This window comes from Corvus hawaiiensis, chromosome 26 (genome assembly GCF_020740725.1).
Source record: "Corvus hawaiiensis isolate bCorHaw1 chromosome 26, bCorHaw1.pri.cur, whole genome shotgun sequence".
In the NCBI taxonomy this organism is placed as follows: domain Eukaryota; kingdom Metazoa; phylum Chordata; class Aves; order Passeriformes; family Corvidae; genus Corvus; species Corvus hawaiiensis.
Window position 1 is genome coordinate 44,473,192 of NC_063238.1, and position 18,964 is coordinate 44,492,155.

Below are 18,964 nucleotides of genomic sequence, written 5' to 3' on the forward strand. Positions count from 1 at the left end.
AGCCAGATGGACAATGCAACAATGACCATCACCTGGGTCAGCTGAGGAACCCAGAGAAAGGTGTGTGATGACCTGGAAACCATGGTTACCAAGGCCCTTGCAGGAAGAGGGGACAAGGACATGGGCACTCCTTCTGTGGGTAGTCCTGGCACCCCACTGAAAGTGAAGATGGTGTCACAGAGACTGCAGGGAACAAAGTACCTGTGCTGGGTGGAGCCGCAAGAGCTCTGGTAGAAGAAGAGGAGGCACCTCAGGCTTTGCTGCAGGAAAACTTTATTGACACAAAAGAATGAATAGACAGGAGCAGCGAGAAGAAGGGAACCCGTGGGAGGTTCAAGTAGGGCGACCATCATGCAAATTACTATGCTTGCAGGACCTGTTACCAGAGCACCAAGCTGATGGTGTCAGGGATGGTGCTGAGGGCCCTTAGCAGATGTAGCCACCTCTTCTGCCATAGCAGCCCAGGCCTCCCAGCCCGTAGCCAAATCCACGGCCATAGCCAAGGCCGAAGCCAAAGCCTGCAGAGATAGGCTGTCCCTGGGCACTGAGTTCACTGCCAACAGCAGCCGAGGAGGTGGATCCGACGGCGGTGTTCTGGGGGAAGGAGGTCATGATGGGTCCTGGCAGGGTGACCAGCACAGGAGAAGGGTTGATGACAACACGGGAGTCCTGGCATTGCAGGGCACAGGGCTCGTTGCAGCTGTTGGCCAGCGGGGTGGGTCCGCAGGGCTGGCAGCGGTTGTAGCAGGCCATGGGTGTGGTGTGGAGGGTCCCTGGAAGAGAGAGGAGAGTGAGGCAGGGCAGGGGTGTGGGGGTGTGAGGGGCGGTGATGCAGGAGGGTGAGGGAGTGTGGAGGCTGTTGTGGGGCTGTGGGGAGGCGTGAGGGCTGCTGAGGCTGGGGCTGAGCGTGCTGGCAGAGAGAGGTCAGGGGGTGCAGGATCATGAGGGTCAGGGGCTTGAGACTCACCTGGTTTTCAGCAGGAGCAGAAGGAGAAGGTGTGAGGAGAAGTGTGTGAAGGAGAGAGGCTCTGGGCCGGCTTTTATGGTGGTTGTGGAGGGGCGGGACAGCCTTGTCCCATGGCCTTGGGGCATTTTTCAGGCCTGGCGAGTCCTGAGGTGGGGAGTGTTTTCCTTCCCACAACTCTGCCGTGTCATGTCCTGCTGTTGAGGTCATGACCTTGGCAGTAGCTTTTAAATGCGAGTATTAGAGACTAAAGGCTGCTGGTGGTGATGTTTGTCAAGGAGTACTGAAGACATGACCAGAGCTTTGGAGAGGTGGGATGTCATCAGCGTGTCAGTGGTGTGCTGTGGCTTTGTGGGTGTGTGATGAAGAGGGACCTCATTCCCCCACAGCCACGTCAGGCTCATTTGGGCTTTGCAGCTCTTCTGGGGGTGATGGCTGTCCCCTTCCATCACATTCTCTCTCTCCCTACCCTGTTGCCAACTTCCTAAACCTGTATGTATGCCAGGCTTTTCCCGCTGGAGATGGGAAAGTAATTCCTGTGATTTAGGGATGCCTCCCATACTCCCATAGGTCTTCTGTTGGTTCATTAGTAGCTGGTGAAGGATAAAGAGAACAAGATGTGTGAGGTGCTGCTGACAGAACTGGGGACATTCACTTCTCAGAAAAAGAGGGTTGACCTTGTTGCTTTCTAGAGGTACCTGAATGGAAATCATAACATCAGTTTTGTCTGGCTCAGCCTGGCGAGTCATGATGTGGGGAATGTTTTCCTTCCGACAATTCTGCAGTGCCATGTCCTGCTCTTGAGGCCATGTCCATCTGCCCTTGGCGGCAACTTTTAAGTGAGAGTTGGTATTTGGGAGGATTTGCATGGAAGTTGTGTGTCAGAGAAACCAGAATATACAACAGAAGCCTAGGAAAAATATGGGTGTCATCAGTGAGGTCATTTTGTGTACTTGTGTGGTTTAGTTTGTGGGTGTGTTGTGAAGAGGGGCCCCGTTCCATCGCAGCCCTTTCAGGCTGTCCTGGCCTTTGCTGTTGTGCCATGCATAAGGAGCTGCCCCTTCCATTACAGTCATTCCTCCTTTAAAGTGTAAATATTTGAGAGCAAAGTTTGGTGTTCATGGCACATGTCCAAGGAGACTGAAGATGTGACCAACACTTTGGAGAGATGGGGTGTCATCAGTGAGGTCAGCCTGTGGAACTCATGTTTTTGTGTTTGTGGGTGTGTTGTGAAGAGGGGCCCCAGACTATCCCAGGTCTGTCAGACTGGTCTGGGCTTTGCATCTCTGCCAGGTTTGAGTGCCTGGACTCTTCTATTCCACATGGGCAGTTGGACTGTTATCCCCTCAGCGAGTTGGTAGATGATGGAGTGGCTGAGGCACAACTTGGTTATTCCTCCAGTCAGAGAGACCTGGAGGCTGAGGGTTAAAGGAATCTCCTGCATTTCAAGAGCGGGAGATGTGAAGTTCTGCATCTGGACAGGGATAGCACTTGGCCCTGGCTCATGCTGTGGGCTGAGAGTCTGGAAAGCAGCTTGGCTGAGCATGACCCTGTAATGCTGGTGGAGAACAAAGGTCACAGTGGAGCTTTACTTCAAAGTGTGTCACCAGTGTCCATGACAGATTTCAGAAAATTCTTCCCCTGATATTAGGAGAGGTCTTCCTTTTAGAGCACTGGTGGGTTCGCATGTGGGATGGTGTGGACAGTTCCGGTCTCCACAGGTGAAGAAGCCCAAGGGGGTAGTGAACTGTGATGAATGGATGATGTAAGTTTAAATCCTGTCTGTTGCCCAGACCTCTGGCAGCAGGCAGTCGCCTTATTGAGGTGGCCAACACCCCAAAATCCACTCTCATCCCCAAGTTCTTTAAAAATGGCTGATTTGGTCTATTATAAAATGAATTATTTGTTAATAGACACAAAACTAACAAACATAAGACTTAGACTATTACTACACAGGGATAAAACAAAAAGACAATACTAGTATATACACGTGGATTTAAAGGTACCATTAAAATTACAGCTAACTAAGAAATAGTGTAACTTAGGATTCCGTGTTTCTTACCATCCAATTCTTGATGGGGTACACATCGAAGTCCTTTCCCTCAATTTCCGGAAAAGTAGCCTCAAATCTGCATCCAGCTTTGGGGAGAAATCTCACACGTTCCAGAGGAATGTGAAAGAGACTTCTTCCTCTGTGATAATTGTGTGTGCTTTTGTGGACATAAGAACCATGTCCTTTGGTCAAGAATATCTCTTTCATCTCTTGCCGCATTTGGGATGTTGATTCTTAGCTGGGGGCCTGAGCCCTTTTGGTGCCAGAGATACCCCATGCTGGGCCTGTGACCCGCCTGAGTTATCTCTTGCATGTGTACCAGCCATCTGTGGTAGAGAGGGGGTAGACGTGTCCTGCCACATGAACAAAGACCAGTTGAGGACCACCAGATACTGCAAGGGCTGGAGAATCTTTCCTAGAGGAGAAACTGCGAGAGCTGCGACTCTCAGGAGACAAGGATGTTCAGGGGGTGTCACGAGTGTGTGGGAGCCCAGCTGTTCTCAGCACTACACACATGAAGGAAAAGGGGGAAGTGCACAAGTGAAAACAGATGGAATTCCATGGGCAAAGGAGGCAAGAATTTTTCTGTGGGTGTGGGTGGTCACAGAATGTAGGAGATGATGGGGTCCATCTCCTGAGAGCTCCAAAACTGAACTGACCCTAGTCCTGGAAATCCTGCTCTTGCTGGGCCTGCTTGAGCAGAGGGGATGGAAGCACTGGCACTCCAGAGTTCCTGCCCAAGTGGATGCTCTTGTTCCTCTGTTGACTGGGAGGATTCAAGAGTTCTGATGGGGAGAGAATTTTTCAAGTGTGCGTGGACATAGAGAGACTTGGGCAGAGCAGTGCCATGGAGAGAATTGTTGTGTCAAAGCCTTTGGTGTAGCAGGTGATGGGATTGTGTCATGTTCTGGAAGGTCTCCTCTCTCCCCCGTTTCCCATGTCAGCCTTGGTTGTTACTGGTGGTGACCTATTTAATATGAAATGTTCTTTGCTCCTTTTGTATTCAAGACAATGGCCGGTTGAGTGCAGGCATTGCGCAGGGTGAGGATGTGAGACCGTTGGAATTCAAAAAGAAGAGGCAACTCAGGTTCTGATGCAAGAAAAATTTATTGAAGTGAAAGAATGATGAGAAAGAAGAAGTTGACAGGATCCAGTGTGAGGTGCAATTAGGGCGACCATCAGCTGATGTGTTTTCCTTGCAGGAGCTGCTGCCAGGGCACCGAGCTGGTGGTGTCAGGGATGGTGCTGAGAGCCCTTAGCAGATGTAGCCACCTCTTCTGCCATAGCAGCCCAGGCCTCCCAGCCCATAGCCAAGGCCAAATCCACCAGAGATGGGCTGTCCCTGGGCACTGAGTTCACTGCCAACAGCAGCCGAAGAGGTGGATCCGACAGCGGTGTTCTGGGGGAAGGAGGTCATGATGGGTCCTGGCAGGGTGACCAGCACAGGGGAAGGCTGGATGACAACACGGGAGTCCTGGCATTGCAGGGCACAGGGCTCATTGCAGCTGTTGGCCAGAGGGGTGGGTCCGCAGGGCTGGCAGCGGTTGTAGCAGGCCATGGGTGTGGTGTGGAGGGTCCCTGGAAGAGAGAGGGGAGTGAGGCAGGGCAGGGGTGTGAGGGTGTGAGGGGCGGTGATGCAGGAGGGTGAGGGAGTGTGGAGGCTGTTGTGGGGCTTTGGGGAGGCATGAGGGCTGCTGAGGCTGGGGCTGAGCGTGCTGGCAGAGAGGAGCCCGGGGGTGCAGGAGGGTCAGGGGCTTGATGCTCACCTGGTTGTCAGCAGGAGCAGAAGGCCCAAAAGTGTGTGAGGGAGAGAGGCACTGGGCCGGCTTTTATGCTGGTTGTGGAGGGGCGGGACAGCCTTGTCCCATTGCCTTGGGGCCTTTTGCAGGCAGCAGTTCTTGGGTAGCCCAGAGTGGCAAGTCATGAGGAGGGGAGTGTTTTCTATTGCTCTACTCTGCAGAGTCATGTCCTGCTCTTAAAGCCGTGTCCATGTGACCTTGGCGGCAGCTTTTAAATGCAAGTAGTAGAGACCAAAGGCTGCTGCTGCTGCTGTTTTTCAGGAAGGGCTGGAGACATGACCAGAGCTTTGTAGATGGAGGGTGTCATCAGTAAGGTCACCCCATGGTCCTGGTGTGCTGTGGTTTTGTGGGTGTGGGGTGAAGAGGTTCCTTATTCCCCCACAGTGATGTCCGGCTCATCTGGGCTTTGCAGCTATTCTGGGGGTGAGGGCTGTCCCCTTCCATCACATTCTCTCTCTCTCTACCATGTTGCCAAGTTTCTAAACCTTTCTATATACCAGGTGTCTCCTGCTGGATATGGGAAACCAATCCCTGTGATTTAGGAAGGTCTCCATGCTCTCCAATGTCTTGTGTTTATTCATTTGTAGCGCTCATTTCAGCTGGGCCCAGCAAGATCACACTGTGGGGTCCCATTGCTCGGCTCTGAGTGACACCTGGGAAGGACAACTGAAGAAGGATAAGAAGAAGACACATGAGGAGCAGTTGAAGGAACTGGGGACGTTCAATTTTCAGGAAAAGAGGGTTGACCTTTTTACTCTCTCAAGGTGTCTGAATGGAAATTGTAACATCAATTTGGTCTGGCCCAGGATGGTGAGTCATGAGGTGGGGAGTGTTTTCCTTTATGCAACTCTACAATTCCATGTCCTGCTCTTGAGACCGTATCCATCTGCCCTTGGCGGCAGCTTTAAAGTGAAAATTGGTATTTTGGAGGATTTACATGGATATACATGCAGAATGAACCACAAATGCCTAAGAAAATTGGGATGTCGTCAGTGAGGTCAAGCCATGGGACTGGTGCGCTTTGGTTTGTGGTTGCATTTTAGAGAGGGACCCCATTCCTTTACAGCCCTGTCAGGCTGGTCTGGGCGTTGCTGCTGTGCCGGGCAGTAGGACCTGCTCCTTCCAGCGCATTTAGTCCCTCCCACCTTGCCCATGGCTTTCCAGGGACCTTGTTCCTGCAGACAAGGATGGAACAATTTTTTTCCCCTACAAAGCATTTCCAACTGCCAGTCGTGCAAGGTGGTGGATTTTGGAGGGCAAATTCATGTCTTACTGACTTTTGTGTTACCTACAGAGGAAAAAATCTTGCTCTGGATGATGAGAGAGCCATGGCTGGTGTTCACCTCCACCTCTTACCGAAGTCTTTGACACTGTCTCCTACTGCATCATCCCAGACTATGCAAGGATGTACAGGTGGTGTAAAAAGTCAGTGAGGTGGACTGCTATATTTATACAACATTTAGACAACATGACCCGGAGCCTTGTGATCCAAAGTCAAGTTGGAGTCAAATCTCAAATGAAGTAGCTCAAGAGTCATATCCATGGGGCCAACAAAGTTCAACATCCTCAACAATGAAGTGAGTTGATGTGGGAAGTTCTAAGCTCACCAGGGGAAGAAGCCCACAGACTTAGTGAAACAAGGCCAGTTCAGGGCTACCAAGATGCCTAAAGGGCTGGAGGTTCTCTCACAGAGGACTGAGAGAGCTGGGACACCCAGGAGACAAGGCTGGACAGGGGGTTGTTACCAGTGTGCGTAAATCCCTGATGGCAGGGAATGAAGCCAAGGGATCACATCTGTTCTCAGTGCTGCACATGTGAAGGATAATAGGGTAACAGCACAAGTGAAAACAGATGGAATTCCATGGGCAGAGCAGAGAATCATTTTTTAGTGTGAGGGCAGTCACAGAGTGGAAGAGGTGCAGGAGTCTCTCTGTCCTGGGAGATCAAAACCTGAACTGTCCATGGTCCTGGAAATCCTTCTCTGGGTAGCCTTACTTGAGCAGAGGGGATGGAAGCATTTGCACTTCTGAGTTTCTCCAAAAGTGGATGATTTTGTGACTGTTTGGATGGTTTCAGAGTTCTGCTGGAAACAGCGATTGTCAAGGGTATGTTGGCATGGAGAGACTTTCCCAGAGCAATGAGCAGGAGAGCATTGATGTGTCAAAGCCTTTGGTATGGCAGGTGATGTGTTTTGGTCATGTAATGGAAGATCACCCTTCAACCCTGCTTCCAATGTAAGATTGGGTTGTACTGCTGGGGGCATGCTTCTTTAGAAAGGTGTTGTGCCCATTTTCTGTCCAACCCATGGCGCTGATCTGGGTAAGGATGTGAGACCAATGGAATTGAAAAGAAGAGGAGAAATCTTAGGCTTTGATGCAGGACAACTTCATTGAGGCAAAAGAATTAAAAGCCAGGGAAAAGAAGATGAAGGAATCCAGTGTGAGGAGAAAGGAGGGTGATCATCAGCTGATGTGCTTTGCTTGCTGGAGCTGTTACCAGAGTCCTGAGCTGGTGGTGGCAGGGTGGTGCCGAGAGGACCTTAGCAGATGTAGCTACCCATGCTGCCATAGCAGCCCAGGCCTCCCAGCCCATAGCCAAATCCACCAAATCCACCAGAGATGGGCTGTCCCTGGGCACTGAGTTCACTGCCAACAGCAGCCGAGGAGGTGGATCCAACAGCGGTGTTCTGGGGGAAGGAGGTCATGATGGGTCCTGGCAGGGTGACCAGCACGGTGGAAGGGTTGATGATGACACAGGAGTCCTGGCATTGCAGGGCACAGGGCTCGTTGCAGCTGTTGGCCAGCGGGGTGGGTCCGCAGGGCTGGCAGCGGTTGTAGCAGGCCATGGGTGTGGTGTGGAGGGTCCCTGGAAGAGAGAGGGGAGTGAGGCAGGGCCAGGGTGTGGGGGTGTGAGGGGTGGTGATGCAGGAGGGTGAGGGAGTGTGGAGGCTGTTGTGGGGCTGTGGGGATGTGTGAGGGCTGCTGAGGCTGGGGCTAGGTGTGCTGGCAGAGAGGGGCCAGGGGTGCAGGCGCAGGAAGGACGAGAGTCTTTTTCAGCTGAACTGATTCCATGGATGTTGGTGTCACGTGTTCAAGGGAGGTGAGGGTAGATGGGAGCAGCCGAAGGGGAGAGGTGAGCCAGGTCTTTGTTGTCTTGAGTTGTGTCAAGTGTCCGGTGCTGAGGCCACTCCTCTTGGAGGATTTCCCTGGAGGAAATGGTGCTTGTCTGAGCTCTGTGTCAGCTCTGTCCCTGTGGGCATGAGGAGAGAGCTGGTACTGCTCTTGAAGTCAACCCTTTTGTGAAGGCTTTGAGGCTCCTTGCCATTGTCCACTCCCAGAGCAGCCGAGCAAGCCTGGGTTTCCTGAGAGTGCAGTGAGTGGGCTGTGAGTGGCTGAGGGGCTGTGCCCAGAGGCTGCTGATCAGTGGCATAAAGTCCAGAGGGAGCCAAGTCTCAAGGGAAGTAGGTGCGGAATCATATCCATGAGGCCAAGCCTGTTCAACATTCTCACCAACGACATGGGCAGTGGGATTGTTGGCCCCTCAGAGAGTTGGCAGATGATGGAGCGGCTGAGGCAATGGATGGTTGTGCCGCGAGTGAGAGGGACGTGGAGACTGAGGGTTAAAGGAATCTCCTGAAGTTCAGGAGGAGGAAATGTGAAGTTCCGCATCTGGGCAGGAATAGCACTGGGCTCCAGGTCATGGTGTGGGCTGAGAGAGTGGGTAGCAGCTTGGCTGAGCAGGACCCTGTGGTGCTGGTGGAGAACAAAGGGACCACAAGGTCTCAATCAACCCGTACTTAAAAAGGCATCACCAGTGTTAAGGAGAGTTTTCAGAAACTTCTTGGAAGAAGCTCCTGGACTTCTTGAAACTAGACCAGTTCAGGGCCACCAAGATTCTAAGGGGGCTGGAGAATCTTTCCTGGAGCGTAGCCTGAGAAAGCTGGGACTCCCAGGAGACGAGGATGGATGGGGGTGTCATCAGTGTGTGCAAGTCCCTGATGGCAGAGAATGCAGTGAAGGAGCCCCGCTGTTCTCAGCAGTGCAGCCATAAAGGACAAGAGCACAAGGGCATAAGGGAAACCAGATGGAATTCCATGGCAAAGAATGCAAGCATTTTTCAAGGTGAGGGTGGACACAAAGTTGAAGAGGTGTGTGCCCTGGGAGATCCAAACCTGAGCAGTCCATGGATCTGGAAATCCTGCTCTTGTTGGGCCTGCTTGAGCAGAGGGGATGGAGGCACTGGCACTGCAGAGATCCTGCCTAAGTGGATGATATAATCCCCCTCTTTGCTGGGAGGGCTTGAGATTGCTGCTGGGAAGAGATTCTGTCAGGTGTGTGCTGGCATGGAGAGATTTACGCAGAACCGTTGATGGGCAAGAGAGCATTGATGTGTCAAAGGCTTTGGTATAGCAAGTGATGGGCTTGGGTCATGTTCTGGAAGGTCCCCCCTCTCCCCTGTTTCCCGTGCCAGTCTTGGTGGTTACTCTTAGGGATAGATTTCCTAAGAAAGGTGTTGTGCCCTTTTGCATCCACCCCAATGGCCTGTTCATTTCCGGCCCTGGAAATCCGGGTGAGGATGTGAGGCCGAATTCCAAAAGAAGAGGAGGCGTGTAAGGCTTTGATGCAACAGAGCTTTATTGAGACAAAAGAATGAAGAGAGAAGAGAAAGACTTTGAAAAGAGCTGGTCTGAGGTGCAAGTCTAGCAAGCATCAGCTGATGTGTTTTGCTTGCAGGAGCTGTTGCCAGGGCACCGAGCTGGTGGTGTCAGGGCTGGTGCTGAGAGCCCTTAGCAGATGTAGCCACCCCTTCTGCCATAGCAGCCCAGGCCTCCCAGCCCATAGCCAAGGCCATAGCCAAAGCCACCAAAGCCTCCAGAGATGGGCTGTCCCTGGGCACTGAGTTCACTGCCAACAGCAGCTGAGGAGGTGGATCCGACAGCGGTGTTCTGGGGGAAGGAGGTCATGATGGGTCCCGGCAGGGTGATCAGCACGGGGGAAGGGTTGATGACAACGTGGGAGTCCTGGCATTGCAGGGCACAGGGCTCGTTGCAGCTGTTGGCCAGCGGGGTGGGTCCGCAGGGCTGGCAGCGGTTGTAGCAGGCCATGGGTGTGGTGTGGAGGGTCCCTGGAAGAGAGAGGGGAGTGAGGCAGGGCAGGGGTGTGGGGGTGTGAGGGGCGGTGATGCAGGAGGGTGAGGGAGTGTGGAGGCTGTTGTGGGGCTGTGGGGAGGCGTGAGGGCTGCTGAGGCTGGGACCGAGCATGCTGGCAGAGAGGGGCCAGGGGTGCAGAAGCAAGAGGGTCAGGGACTTGATGCTCACCTGTTGTCAGCAGGAGCAGAAGGAGAAGGTGTGAGGAGAAGTGTGTGAGGGAGAGAGGCACTGGGCCGGCTTTTATGGTGGTTGTGGAGGGGCGGGACAGCCTTGTCCCATGGCCTTGGGGCATTTTGCGGGCTGCAGCTCTTGGCCTGCCCAGCCTGGCGAGTCATGAGCTGGAGAGTGTTTTCCTTCCCACAATTCGGCAGTGTCATGTCCTGCTCTTAAAGCCGCGTCCATGTGACCTTGGCGGCAGCTTTTAAAAGCAAGTAATAAAGACCAAAGTTGGGTGATGATGATGTTTTTCAGGGAGGGCTGGAGACGTGACAGGAGCTTTGGACAGTGGGATGTCATCAGTGAGGTCAGCCTGTGGAACTCGTGTTTTTGGGTTTGTGGTTGTGCTGGGAAGAGCAGCCCCGTTCCATGCCAGCTCTGTCAGGCTGGTTGGGATTTGCAGGTGTACTTGGGATGAGAGATCTGGAAGCTTTCATCACGTTCTCTCCGTCCCCACCTTGGCTCCATGTCTCCAGGCCTGTCTATATGCTTCTCCTTTCCTGTTGGACATGAGAAAGGAATTCCTGGGATTTAGGGAGGCCTCCCATGCTCACCACAGTCTTGTGTTAGTTCATCCCTAGTGTTCATCTTACCAGGGCCATGTGGAGGTCACAGAGCTGGGCTGAGCTCTTACATGTGGAAAGGAAAACGCGTGAAGGATAAGGAGAACGAGACCCATGAGGAGGAGCAGCTGAAGGAAGTTGGGATGTTCAATTTTGAGAAAAAGAGGGTTGGCCTTCTGCTCTCTAGAGGTACCTGAATGGAAATCCTTTGATGTTAGCCTTGTCTCCCTTTTCCTGAGCCATAGAAGAGGGGATGGAGTTTCCCCAGCAGAGGCGGAGTTTTTATTAGGGAAAATTACTTCATGAAAAGAGTTGTCAAGCCTGGTCAATGGCTGCCCAGGACAGTGGTGCAGTCACCATTGCTGGAGGCATTTAGAAGCTGCGGAGATGTGGCCTGTGGGGATATGTTTCATGGTGGACTTGGAAGTGATGGGGGAAGGGTTGGACTGGATGATAGTTTACATTTGGGTCTTCTCCAAATAAAATGTTTCTAAGATTGGTGGCCTCCACAAAGCTTGGTTTACAGTTGGACTCAATGTCAAGCGTCTTTTTCAGCTGAACTGATTCCATGGATGTTGGTGTCACGTGTTCAAGGGAGGAGAGGGTAGATGGGAGCAGCCGAAGGGGAGAGGTGAGCCAGGTCTTTGTTGTCTTGAGTTGTGTCAAGTGTCCGGTGCTGAGGCCACTCCTCTTGGAGGATTTCCCTGGAGGAAATGGTGCTTGTCTGAGCTCTGTGTCAGCTCTGTCCCTGTGGGCATGAGGAGAGAGCTGGTGCTGCTCTTGAAGTCAACCCTTTTGTGAAGGCTTTGAGGCTCCTTGCCATTGTCCACTCCCAGAGCAGCCGAGCAAGCCTGGGTTTCCTGAGAGTGCAGTGAGTGGGCTGTGAGTGGCTGAGGGGCTGTGCCCAGAGGCTGCTGATCAGTGGCATAAAGTCCAGAGGGAGCCAAGTCTCAAGGGAAGTAGGTGCGGAATCATATCCATGAGGCCAAGCCTGTTCAACATTCTCACCAACGACATGGGCAGTGGGATTGTTGGCCCCTCAGAGAGTTGGCAGATGATGGAGCGGCTGAGGCAATGGATGGTTGTGCCGCGAGTGAGAGGGACGTGGAGACTGAGGGTTAAAGGAATCTCCTGAAGTTCAGGAGGAGGAAATGTGAAGTTCCGCATCTGGGCAGGAATAGCACTGGGCTCCAGGTCATGGTGTGGGCTGAGAGAGTGGGTAGCAGCTTGGCTGAGCAGGACCCTGTGGTGCTGGTGGAGAACAAAGGGACCACAAGGTCTCAATCAACCCGTACTTAAAAAGGCATCACCAGTGTTAAGGAGAGTTTTCAGAAACTTCTTGGAAGAAGCTCCTGGACTTCTTGAAACTAGACCAGTTCAAGGCCACCAAGATTCTAAGGGGGCTGGAGAATCTTTCCTGGAGCGTAGCCTGAGAAAGCTGGGACTCCCAGGAGACGAGGATGGATGGGGGTGTCATCAGTGTGTGCAAGTCCCTGATGGCAGAGAATGCAGTGAAGGAGCCCCGCTGTTCTCAGCAGTGCAGCCATAAAGGACAAGAGCACAAGGGCATAAGGGAAACCAGATGGAATTCCGTGGCAAAGAATGCAAGCATTTTTCAAGGTGAGGGTGGACACAAAGTTGAAGAGGTGTGTGCCCTGGGAGATCCAAACCTGAGCAGTCCATGGATCTGGAAATCCTGCTCTTGTTGGGCCTGCTTGAGCAGAGGGGATGGAGGCACTGGCACTGCAGAGATCCTGCCTAAGTGGATGATATAATCCCCCTCTTTGCTGGGAGGGCTTGAGATTGCTGCTGGGAAGAGATTCTGTCAGGTGTGTGCTGGCATGGAGAGATTTACGCAGAACCGTTGATGGGCAAGAGAGCATTGATGTGTCAAAGGCTTTGGTATAGCAAGTGATGGGCTTGGGTCATGTTCTGGAAGGTCCCCCCTCTCCCCTGTTTCCCGTGCCAGTCTTGGTGGTTACTCTTAGGGATAGATTTCCTAAGAAAGGTGTTGTGCCCTTTTGCATCCACCCCAATGGCCTGTTCATTTCCGGCCCTGGAAATCCGGGTGAGGATGTGAGGCCGAATTCCAAAAGAAGAGGAGGCGTGTAAGGCTTTGATGCAACAGAGCTTTATTGAGACAAAAGAATGAAGAGAGAAGAGAAAGACTTTGAAAAGAGCTGGTCTGAGGTGCAAGTCTAGCAAGCATCAGCTGATGTGTTTTGCTTGCAGGAGCTTTTGCCAGAGCACCAAGCTGGTGGTGTCAGGGCTGGTGCTGAGAGCCCTTAGCAGATGTAGCCACCCCTTCTGCCATAGCAGCCCAGGCCTCCCAGCCCATAGCCAAGGCCATAGCCAAAGCCACCAAAGCCTCCAGAGATGGGCTGTCCCTGGGCACTGAGTTCACTGCCAACAGCAGCTGAGGAGGTGGATCCGACAGCGGTGTTCTGGGGGAAGGAGGTCATGATGGGTCCCGGCAGGGTGATCAGCACGGGGGAAGGGTTGATGACAACGTGGGAGTCCTGGCATTGCAGGGCACAGGGCTCGTTGCAGCTGTTGGCCAGCGGGGTGGGTCCGCAGGGCTGGCAGCGGTTGTAGCAGGCCATGGCTGTGGTGTGGAGGGTCCCTGGAAGAGAGAGGGGAGTGAGGCAGGGCCGGGGTGTGGGGGTGTGAGGGGCGGTGATGCAGGAGGGTGAGGGTGTGTGGAGGCTGTTGTGGGGCTGTGGGGAGGCGTGAGGGCTGCTGAGGCTGGGGCCGAGCGTGCTGGCAGAGAGGGGCCAGGGGTGCAGAAGCAGGAGGGTCAGGGACTTGATGCTCACCTGTTGTCAACAGGAGCAGGAGGAGAAGGTGTGAGGAGAAGTGTGTGAGGGAGAGAGGCACTGGGCCGGCTTTTATGCTGGTTGTGGAGAGGCGGGACAGCCTTGTCCCATGGCCTTGGGGCATTTTGCGGGCTGCAGCTCTTGGCCTGCCCAGCCTGGCGAGTCATGAGCTGGAGAGTGTTTTCCTTCCCACAATTCGGCAGTGTCATGTCCTGCTCTTAAAGCCGCGTCCATGTGACCTTGGCGGCAGCTTTTAAAAGCAAGTAATAAAGACCAAAGTTGGGTGATGATGATGTTTTTCAGGGAGGGCTGGAGACGTGACAGGAGCTTTGGACAGTGGGATGTCATCAGTGAGGTCAGCCTGTGGAACTCGTGTTTTTGGGTTTGTGGTTGTGCTGGGAAGAGCAGCCCCGTTCCATGCCAGCTCTGTCAGGCTGGTTGGGATTTGCAGGTGTACTTGGGATGAGAGATCTGGAAGCTTTCATCACGTTCTCTCCGTCCCCACCTTGGCTCCATGTCTCCAGGCCTGTCTATATGCTTCTCCTTTCCTGTTGGACATGAGAAAGGAATTCCTGGGATTTAGGGTGGCCTCCCATGCTCACCACAGTCTTGTGTTGGTTCATCCCTAGTGCTCATCTTACCTGGGCCATGTGGAGGTCACAGAGCTGGGCTGGGCTCTTACACGTGGAAAGGAAAACGCGTGAAGGATAAGGAGAACGAGACCCATGAGGAGGAGCAGCTGAAGGAAGTTGGGATGTTCAATTTTGAGAAAAAGAGGGTTGGCCTTCTGCTCTCTAGAGGTACCTGAATGGAAATCCTTTGATGTTAGCCTTGTCTCCCTTTTCCTGAGCCATAGGAGAAGAGGGGATGGAGTTTCCCCAGCAGAGGCGGAGTTTTTATTAGGGAAAATTACTTCATGGAAAGAGTTGTCAAGCCCTCTCAATGGCTGCTCAGGACAGTGGTGCAGTCACCATTGCTGGAGGCATTTAGAAGCTGCGGAGATGTGGCCTGTGGGGATATGTTTCATGGTGGACTTGGAAGTGATGGGGGAAGGGTTGGACTGGATGATAGTTTACATTTGGGTCTTCTCCAAATAAAATGTTTCTAAGATTGGTGGCCTCCACAAAGCTTGGTTTACAGTTGGACTCAATGTCAAGCGTCTTTTTCAGCTGAACTGATTCCATGGATGTTGGTGTCACGTGTTCAAGGGAGGTGAGGGTAGATGGGAGCAGCCGAAGGGGAGAGGTGAGCCAGGTCTTTGTTGTCTTGAGTTGTGTCAAGTGTCCGGTGCTGAGGCCACTCCTCTTGGAGGATTTCCCTGGAGGAAATGGTGCTTGTCTGAGCTCTGTGTCAGCTCTGTCCCTGTGGGCATGAGGAGAGAGCTGGTGCTGCTCTTGAAGTCAACCCTTTTGTGAAGGCTTTGAGGCTCCTTGCCATTGTCCACTCCCAGAGCAGCCGAGCAAGCCTGGGTTTCCTGAGAGTGCAGTGAGTGGGCTGTGAGTGGCTGAGGGGCTGTGCCCAGAGGCTGCTGATCAGTGGCATAAAGTCCAGAGGGAGCCAAGTCTCAAGGGAAGTAGGTGCGGAATCATATCCATGAGGCCAAGCCTGTTCAACATTCTCACCAACGACATGGGCAGTGGGACTGTTGGCCCCTCAGAGAGTTGGCAGATGATGGAGCGGCTGAGGCAATGGATGGTTGTGCCGCGAGTGAGAGGGACGTGGAGACTGAGGGTTAAAGGAATCTCCTGAAGTTCAGGAGGAGGAAATGTGAAGTTCCGCATCTGGGCAGGAATAGCACTGGGCTCCAGGTCATGGTGTGGGCTGAGAGAGTGGGTAGCAGCTTGGCTGAGCAGGACCCTGTGGTGCTGGTGGAGAACAAAGGGACCACAAGGTCTCAATCAACCCGTACTTAAAAAGGCATCACCAGTGTTAAGGAGAGTTTTCAGAAACTTCTTGGAAGAAGCTCCTGGACTTCTTGAAACTAGACCAGTTCAGGGCCACCAAGATTCTAAGGGGGCTGGAGAATCTTTCCTGGAGCGTAGCCTGAGAAAGCTGGGACTCCCAGGAGACGAGGATGGATGGGGGTGTCATCAGTGTGTGCAAGTCCCTGATGGCAGAGAATGCAGTGAAGGAGCCCCGCTGTTCTCAGCAGTGCAGCCATAAAGGACAAGAGCACAAGGGCATAAGGGAAACCAGATGGAATTCCGTGGCAAAGAATGCAAGCATTTTTCAAGGTGAGGGTGGACACAAAGTTGAAGAGGTGTGTGCCCTGGGAGATCCAAACCTGAGCAGTCCATGGATCTGGAAATCCTGCTCTTGTTGGGCCTGCTTGAGCAGAGGGGATGGAGGCACTGGCACTGCAGAGATCCTGCCTAAGTGGATGATATAATCCCCCTCTTTGCTGGGAGGGCTTGAGATTGCTGCTGGGAAGAGATTCTGTCAGGTGTGTGCTGGCATGGAGAGATTTACGCAGAACCGTTGATGGGCAAGAGAGCATTGATGTGTCAAAGGCTTTGGTATAGCAAGTGATGGGCTTGGGTCATGTTCTGGAAGGTCCCCCCTCTCCCCTGTTTCCCGTGCCAGTCTTGGTGGTTACTCTTAGGGATAGATTTCCTAAGAAATGTGTTGTGCCCTTTTGCATCCACCCCAATGGCCTGTTCATTTCCGGCCCTGGAAATCCGGGTGAGGATGTGAGGCCGAATTCCAAAAGAAGAGGAGGCGTGTAAGGCTTTGATGCAACAGAGCTTTATTGAGACAAAAGAATGAAGAGAGAAGAGAAAGACTTTGAAAAGAGCTGGTCTGAGGTGCAAGTCTAGCAAGCATCAGCTGATGTGTTTTGCTTGCAGGAGCTGTTGCCAGGGCACCGAGCTGGTGGTGTCAGGGCTGGTGCTGAGAGCCCTTAGCAGATGTAGCCACCCCTTCTGCCATAGCAGCCCAGGCCTCCCAGCCCATAGCCAAGGCCATAGCCAAAGCCACCAAAGCCTCCAGAGATGGGCTGTCCCTGGGCACTGAGTTCACTGCCAACAGCAGCTGAGGAGGTGGATCCGACAGCGGTGTTCTGGGGGAAGGAGGTCATGATGGGTCCCGGCAGGGTGACCAGCACGGGGGAAGGGTTGATGACAACGTGGGAGTCCTGGCATTGCAGGGCACAGGGCTCGTTGCAGCTGTTGGCCAGCGGGGTGGGTCCGCAGGGCTGGCAGCGGTTGTAGCAGGCCATGGCTGTGGTGTGGAGGGTCCCTGGAAGAGAGAGGGGAGTGAGGCAGGGCCGGGGTGTGGGGGTGTGAGGGGCGGTGATGCAGGAGGGTGAGGGAGTGTGGAGGCTGTTGTGGGGCTGTGGGGAGGCGTGAGGGCTGCTGAGGCTGGGGCCGAGCGTGCTGGCAGAGAGGGGCCAGGGGTGCAGAAGCAGGAGGGTCAGGGACTTGATGCTCACCTGTTGTCAACAGGAGCAGGAGGAGAAGGTGTGAGGAGAAGTGTGTGAGGGAGAGAGGCACTGGGCCGGCTTTTATGCTGGTTGTGGAGGGGCGGGACAGCCTTGTCCCATGGCCTTGGGGCATTTTGCGGGCTGCAGCTCTTGGCCTGCCCAGCCTGGCGAGTCATGAGCTGGAGAGTGTTTTCCTTCCCACAATTCGGCAGTGTCATGTCCTGCTCTTAAAGCCGCGTCCATGTGACCTTGGCGGCAGCTTTTAAAAGCAAGTAATAAAGACCAAAGTTGGGTGATGATGATGTTTTTCAGGGAGGGCTGGAGACGTGACAGGAGCTTTGGACAGTGGGATGTCATCAGTGAGGTCAGCCTGTGGAACTCGTGTTTTTGGGTTTGTGGTTGTGCTGGGAAGAGCAGCCCCGTTCCATGCCAGCTCTGTCAGGCTGGTTGGGATTTGCAGGTGTACTTGGGATGAGAGATCTGGAAGCTTTCATCACGTTCTCTCCGTCCCCACCTTGGCTCCATGTCTCCAGGCCTGTCTATATGCTTCTCCTTTCCTGTTGGACATGAGAAAGGAATTCCTGGGATTTAGGGTGGCCTCCCATGCTCACCACAGTCTTGTGTTGGTTCATCCCTAGTGCTCATCTTACCTGGGCCATGTGGAGGTCACAGAGCTGGGCTGGGCTCTTACACGTGGAAAGGAAAACGCGTAAAGGATAAGGAGAACGAGACCCATGAGGAGGAGCAGCTGAAGGAAGTTGGGATGTTCAATTTTGAGAAAAAGAGGGTTGGCCTTCTGCTCTCTAGAGGTACCTGAATGGAAATCCTTTGATGTTAGCCTTGTCTCCCTTTTCCTGAGCCATAGGAGAAGAGGGGATGGAGTTTCCCCAGCAGAGGCGGAGTTTTTATTAGGGAAAATTACTTCATGGAAAGAGTTGTCAAGCCCTCTCAATGGCTGCTCAGGACAGTGGTGCAGTCACCATTGCTGGAGGCATTTAGAAGCTGCGGAGATGTGGCCTGTGGGGATATGTTTCATGGTGGACTTGGAAGTGATGGGGGAAGGGTTGGACTGGATGATAGTTTACATTTGGGTCTTCTCCAAATAAAATGTTTCTAAGATTGGTGGCCTCCACAAAGCTTGGTTTACAGTTGGACTCAATGTCAAGCGTCTTTTTCAGCTGAACTGATTCCATGGATGTTGGTGTCACGTGTTCAAGGGAGGTGAGGGTAGATGGGAGCAGCCGAAGGGGAGAGGTGAGCCAGGTCTTTGTTGTCTTGAGTTGTGTCAAGTGTCCGGTGCTGAGGCCACTCCTCTTGGAGGATTTCCCTGGAGGAAATGGTGCTTGTCTGAGCTCTGTGTCAGCTCTGTCCCTGTGGGCATGAGGAGAGAGCTGGTGCTGCTCTTGAAGTCAACCCTTTTGTGAAGGCTTTGAGGCTCCTTGCCATTGTCCACTCCCAGAGCAGCCGAGCAAGCCTGGGTTTCCTGAGAGTGCAGTGAGTGGGCTGTGAGTGGCTGAGGGGCTGTGCCCAGAGGCTGCTGATCAGTGGCATAAAGTCCAGAGGGAGCCAAGTCTCAAGGGAAGTAGGTGCGGAATCATATCCATGAGGCCAAGCCTGTTCAACATTCTCACCAACGACATGGGCAGTGGGACTGTTGGCCCCTCAGAGAGTTGGCAGATGATGGAGCGGCTGAGGCAATGGATGGTTGTGCCGCGAGTGAGAGGGACGTGGAGACTGAGGGTTAAAGGAATCTCCTGAAGTTCAGGAGGAGGAAATGTGAAGTTCCGCATCTGGGCAGGAATAGCACTGGGCTCCAGGTCATGGTGTGGGCTGAGAGAGTGGGTAGCAGCTTGGCTGAGCAGGACCCTGTGGTGCTGGTGGAGAACAAAGGGACCACAAGGTCTCAATCAACCCGTACTTAAAAAGGCATCACCAGTGTTAAGGAGAGTTTTCAGAAACTTCTTGGAAGAAGCTCCTGGACTT

The 18,964-nt window shown here is 53.3% G+C and overlaps 5 protein-coding genes across 5 annotated transcripts; all 5 read right to left on the bottom strand.

Annotated features, from left to right (window-relative positions):
• Positions 1-250: 250 nt before the first annotated feature.
• On the bottom strand, positions 251-753 carry LOC125317100 (feather beta keratin-like). The gene has a single exon (XM_048286758.1). The coding sequence runs from the start codon at positions 751-753 to the stop codon at positions 427-429; it is 327 nt and encodes a 108-aa protein (XP_048142715.1). The 3' UTR covers positions 251-426.
• A 3,352-nt stretch (positions 754-4,105) lies between these two features.
• Positions 4,106-4,575, bottom strand: LOC125317102 (feather beta keratin-like). The gene has a single exon (XM_048286760.1). The coding sequence runs from the start codon at positions 4,573-4,575 to the stop codon at positions 4,273-4,275; it is 303 nt and encodes a 100-aa protein (XP_048142717.1). The 3' UTR covers positions 4,106-4,272.
• Positions 4,576-9,432: 4,857 nt separating this feature from the next.
• On the bottom strand, positions 9,433-9,920 carry LOC125317101 (feather beta keratin-like). The gene has a single exon (XM_048286759.1). It carries the CDS (start codon positions 9,918-9,920, stop codon positions 9,603-9,605), a length of 318 nt encoding a protein of 105 aa, XP_048142716.1. The 3' UTR covers positions 9,433-9,602.
• Positions 9,921-12,859: 2,939 nt separating this feature from the next.
• Positions 12,860-13,364, bottom strand: LOC125317241 (feather beta keratin-like). The gene has a single exon (XM_048286956.1). It carries the CDS (start codon positions 13,345-13,347, stop codon positions 13,030-13,032), a length of 318 nt encoding a protein of 105 aa, XP_048142913.1. The 5' UTR covers positions 13,348-13,364; the 3' UTR covers positions 12,860-13,029.
• A 2,925-nt stretch (positions 13,365-16,289) lies between these two features.
• On the bottom strand, positions 16,290-16,794 carry LOC125317167 (feather beta keratin-like). The gene has a single exon (XM_048286864.1). The coding sequence runs from the start codon at positions 16,775-16,777 to the stop codon at positions 16,460-16,462; it is 318 nt and encodes a 105-aa protein (XP_048142821.1). The 5' UTR covers positions 16,778-16,794; the 3' UTR covers positions 16,290-16,459.
• Between the last annotated feature and the right edge of the window lie 2,170 nt (positions 16,795-18,964).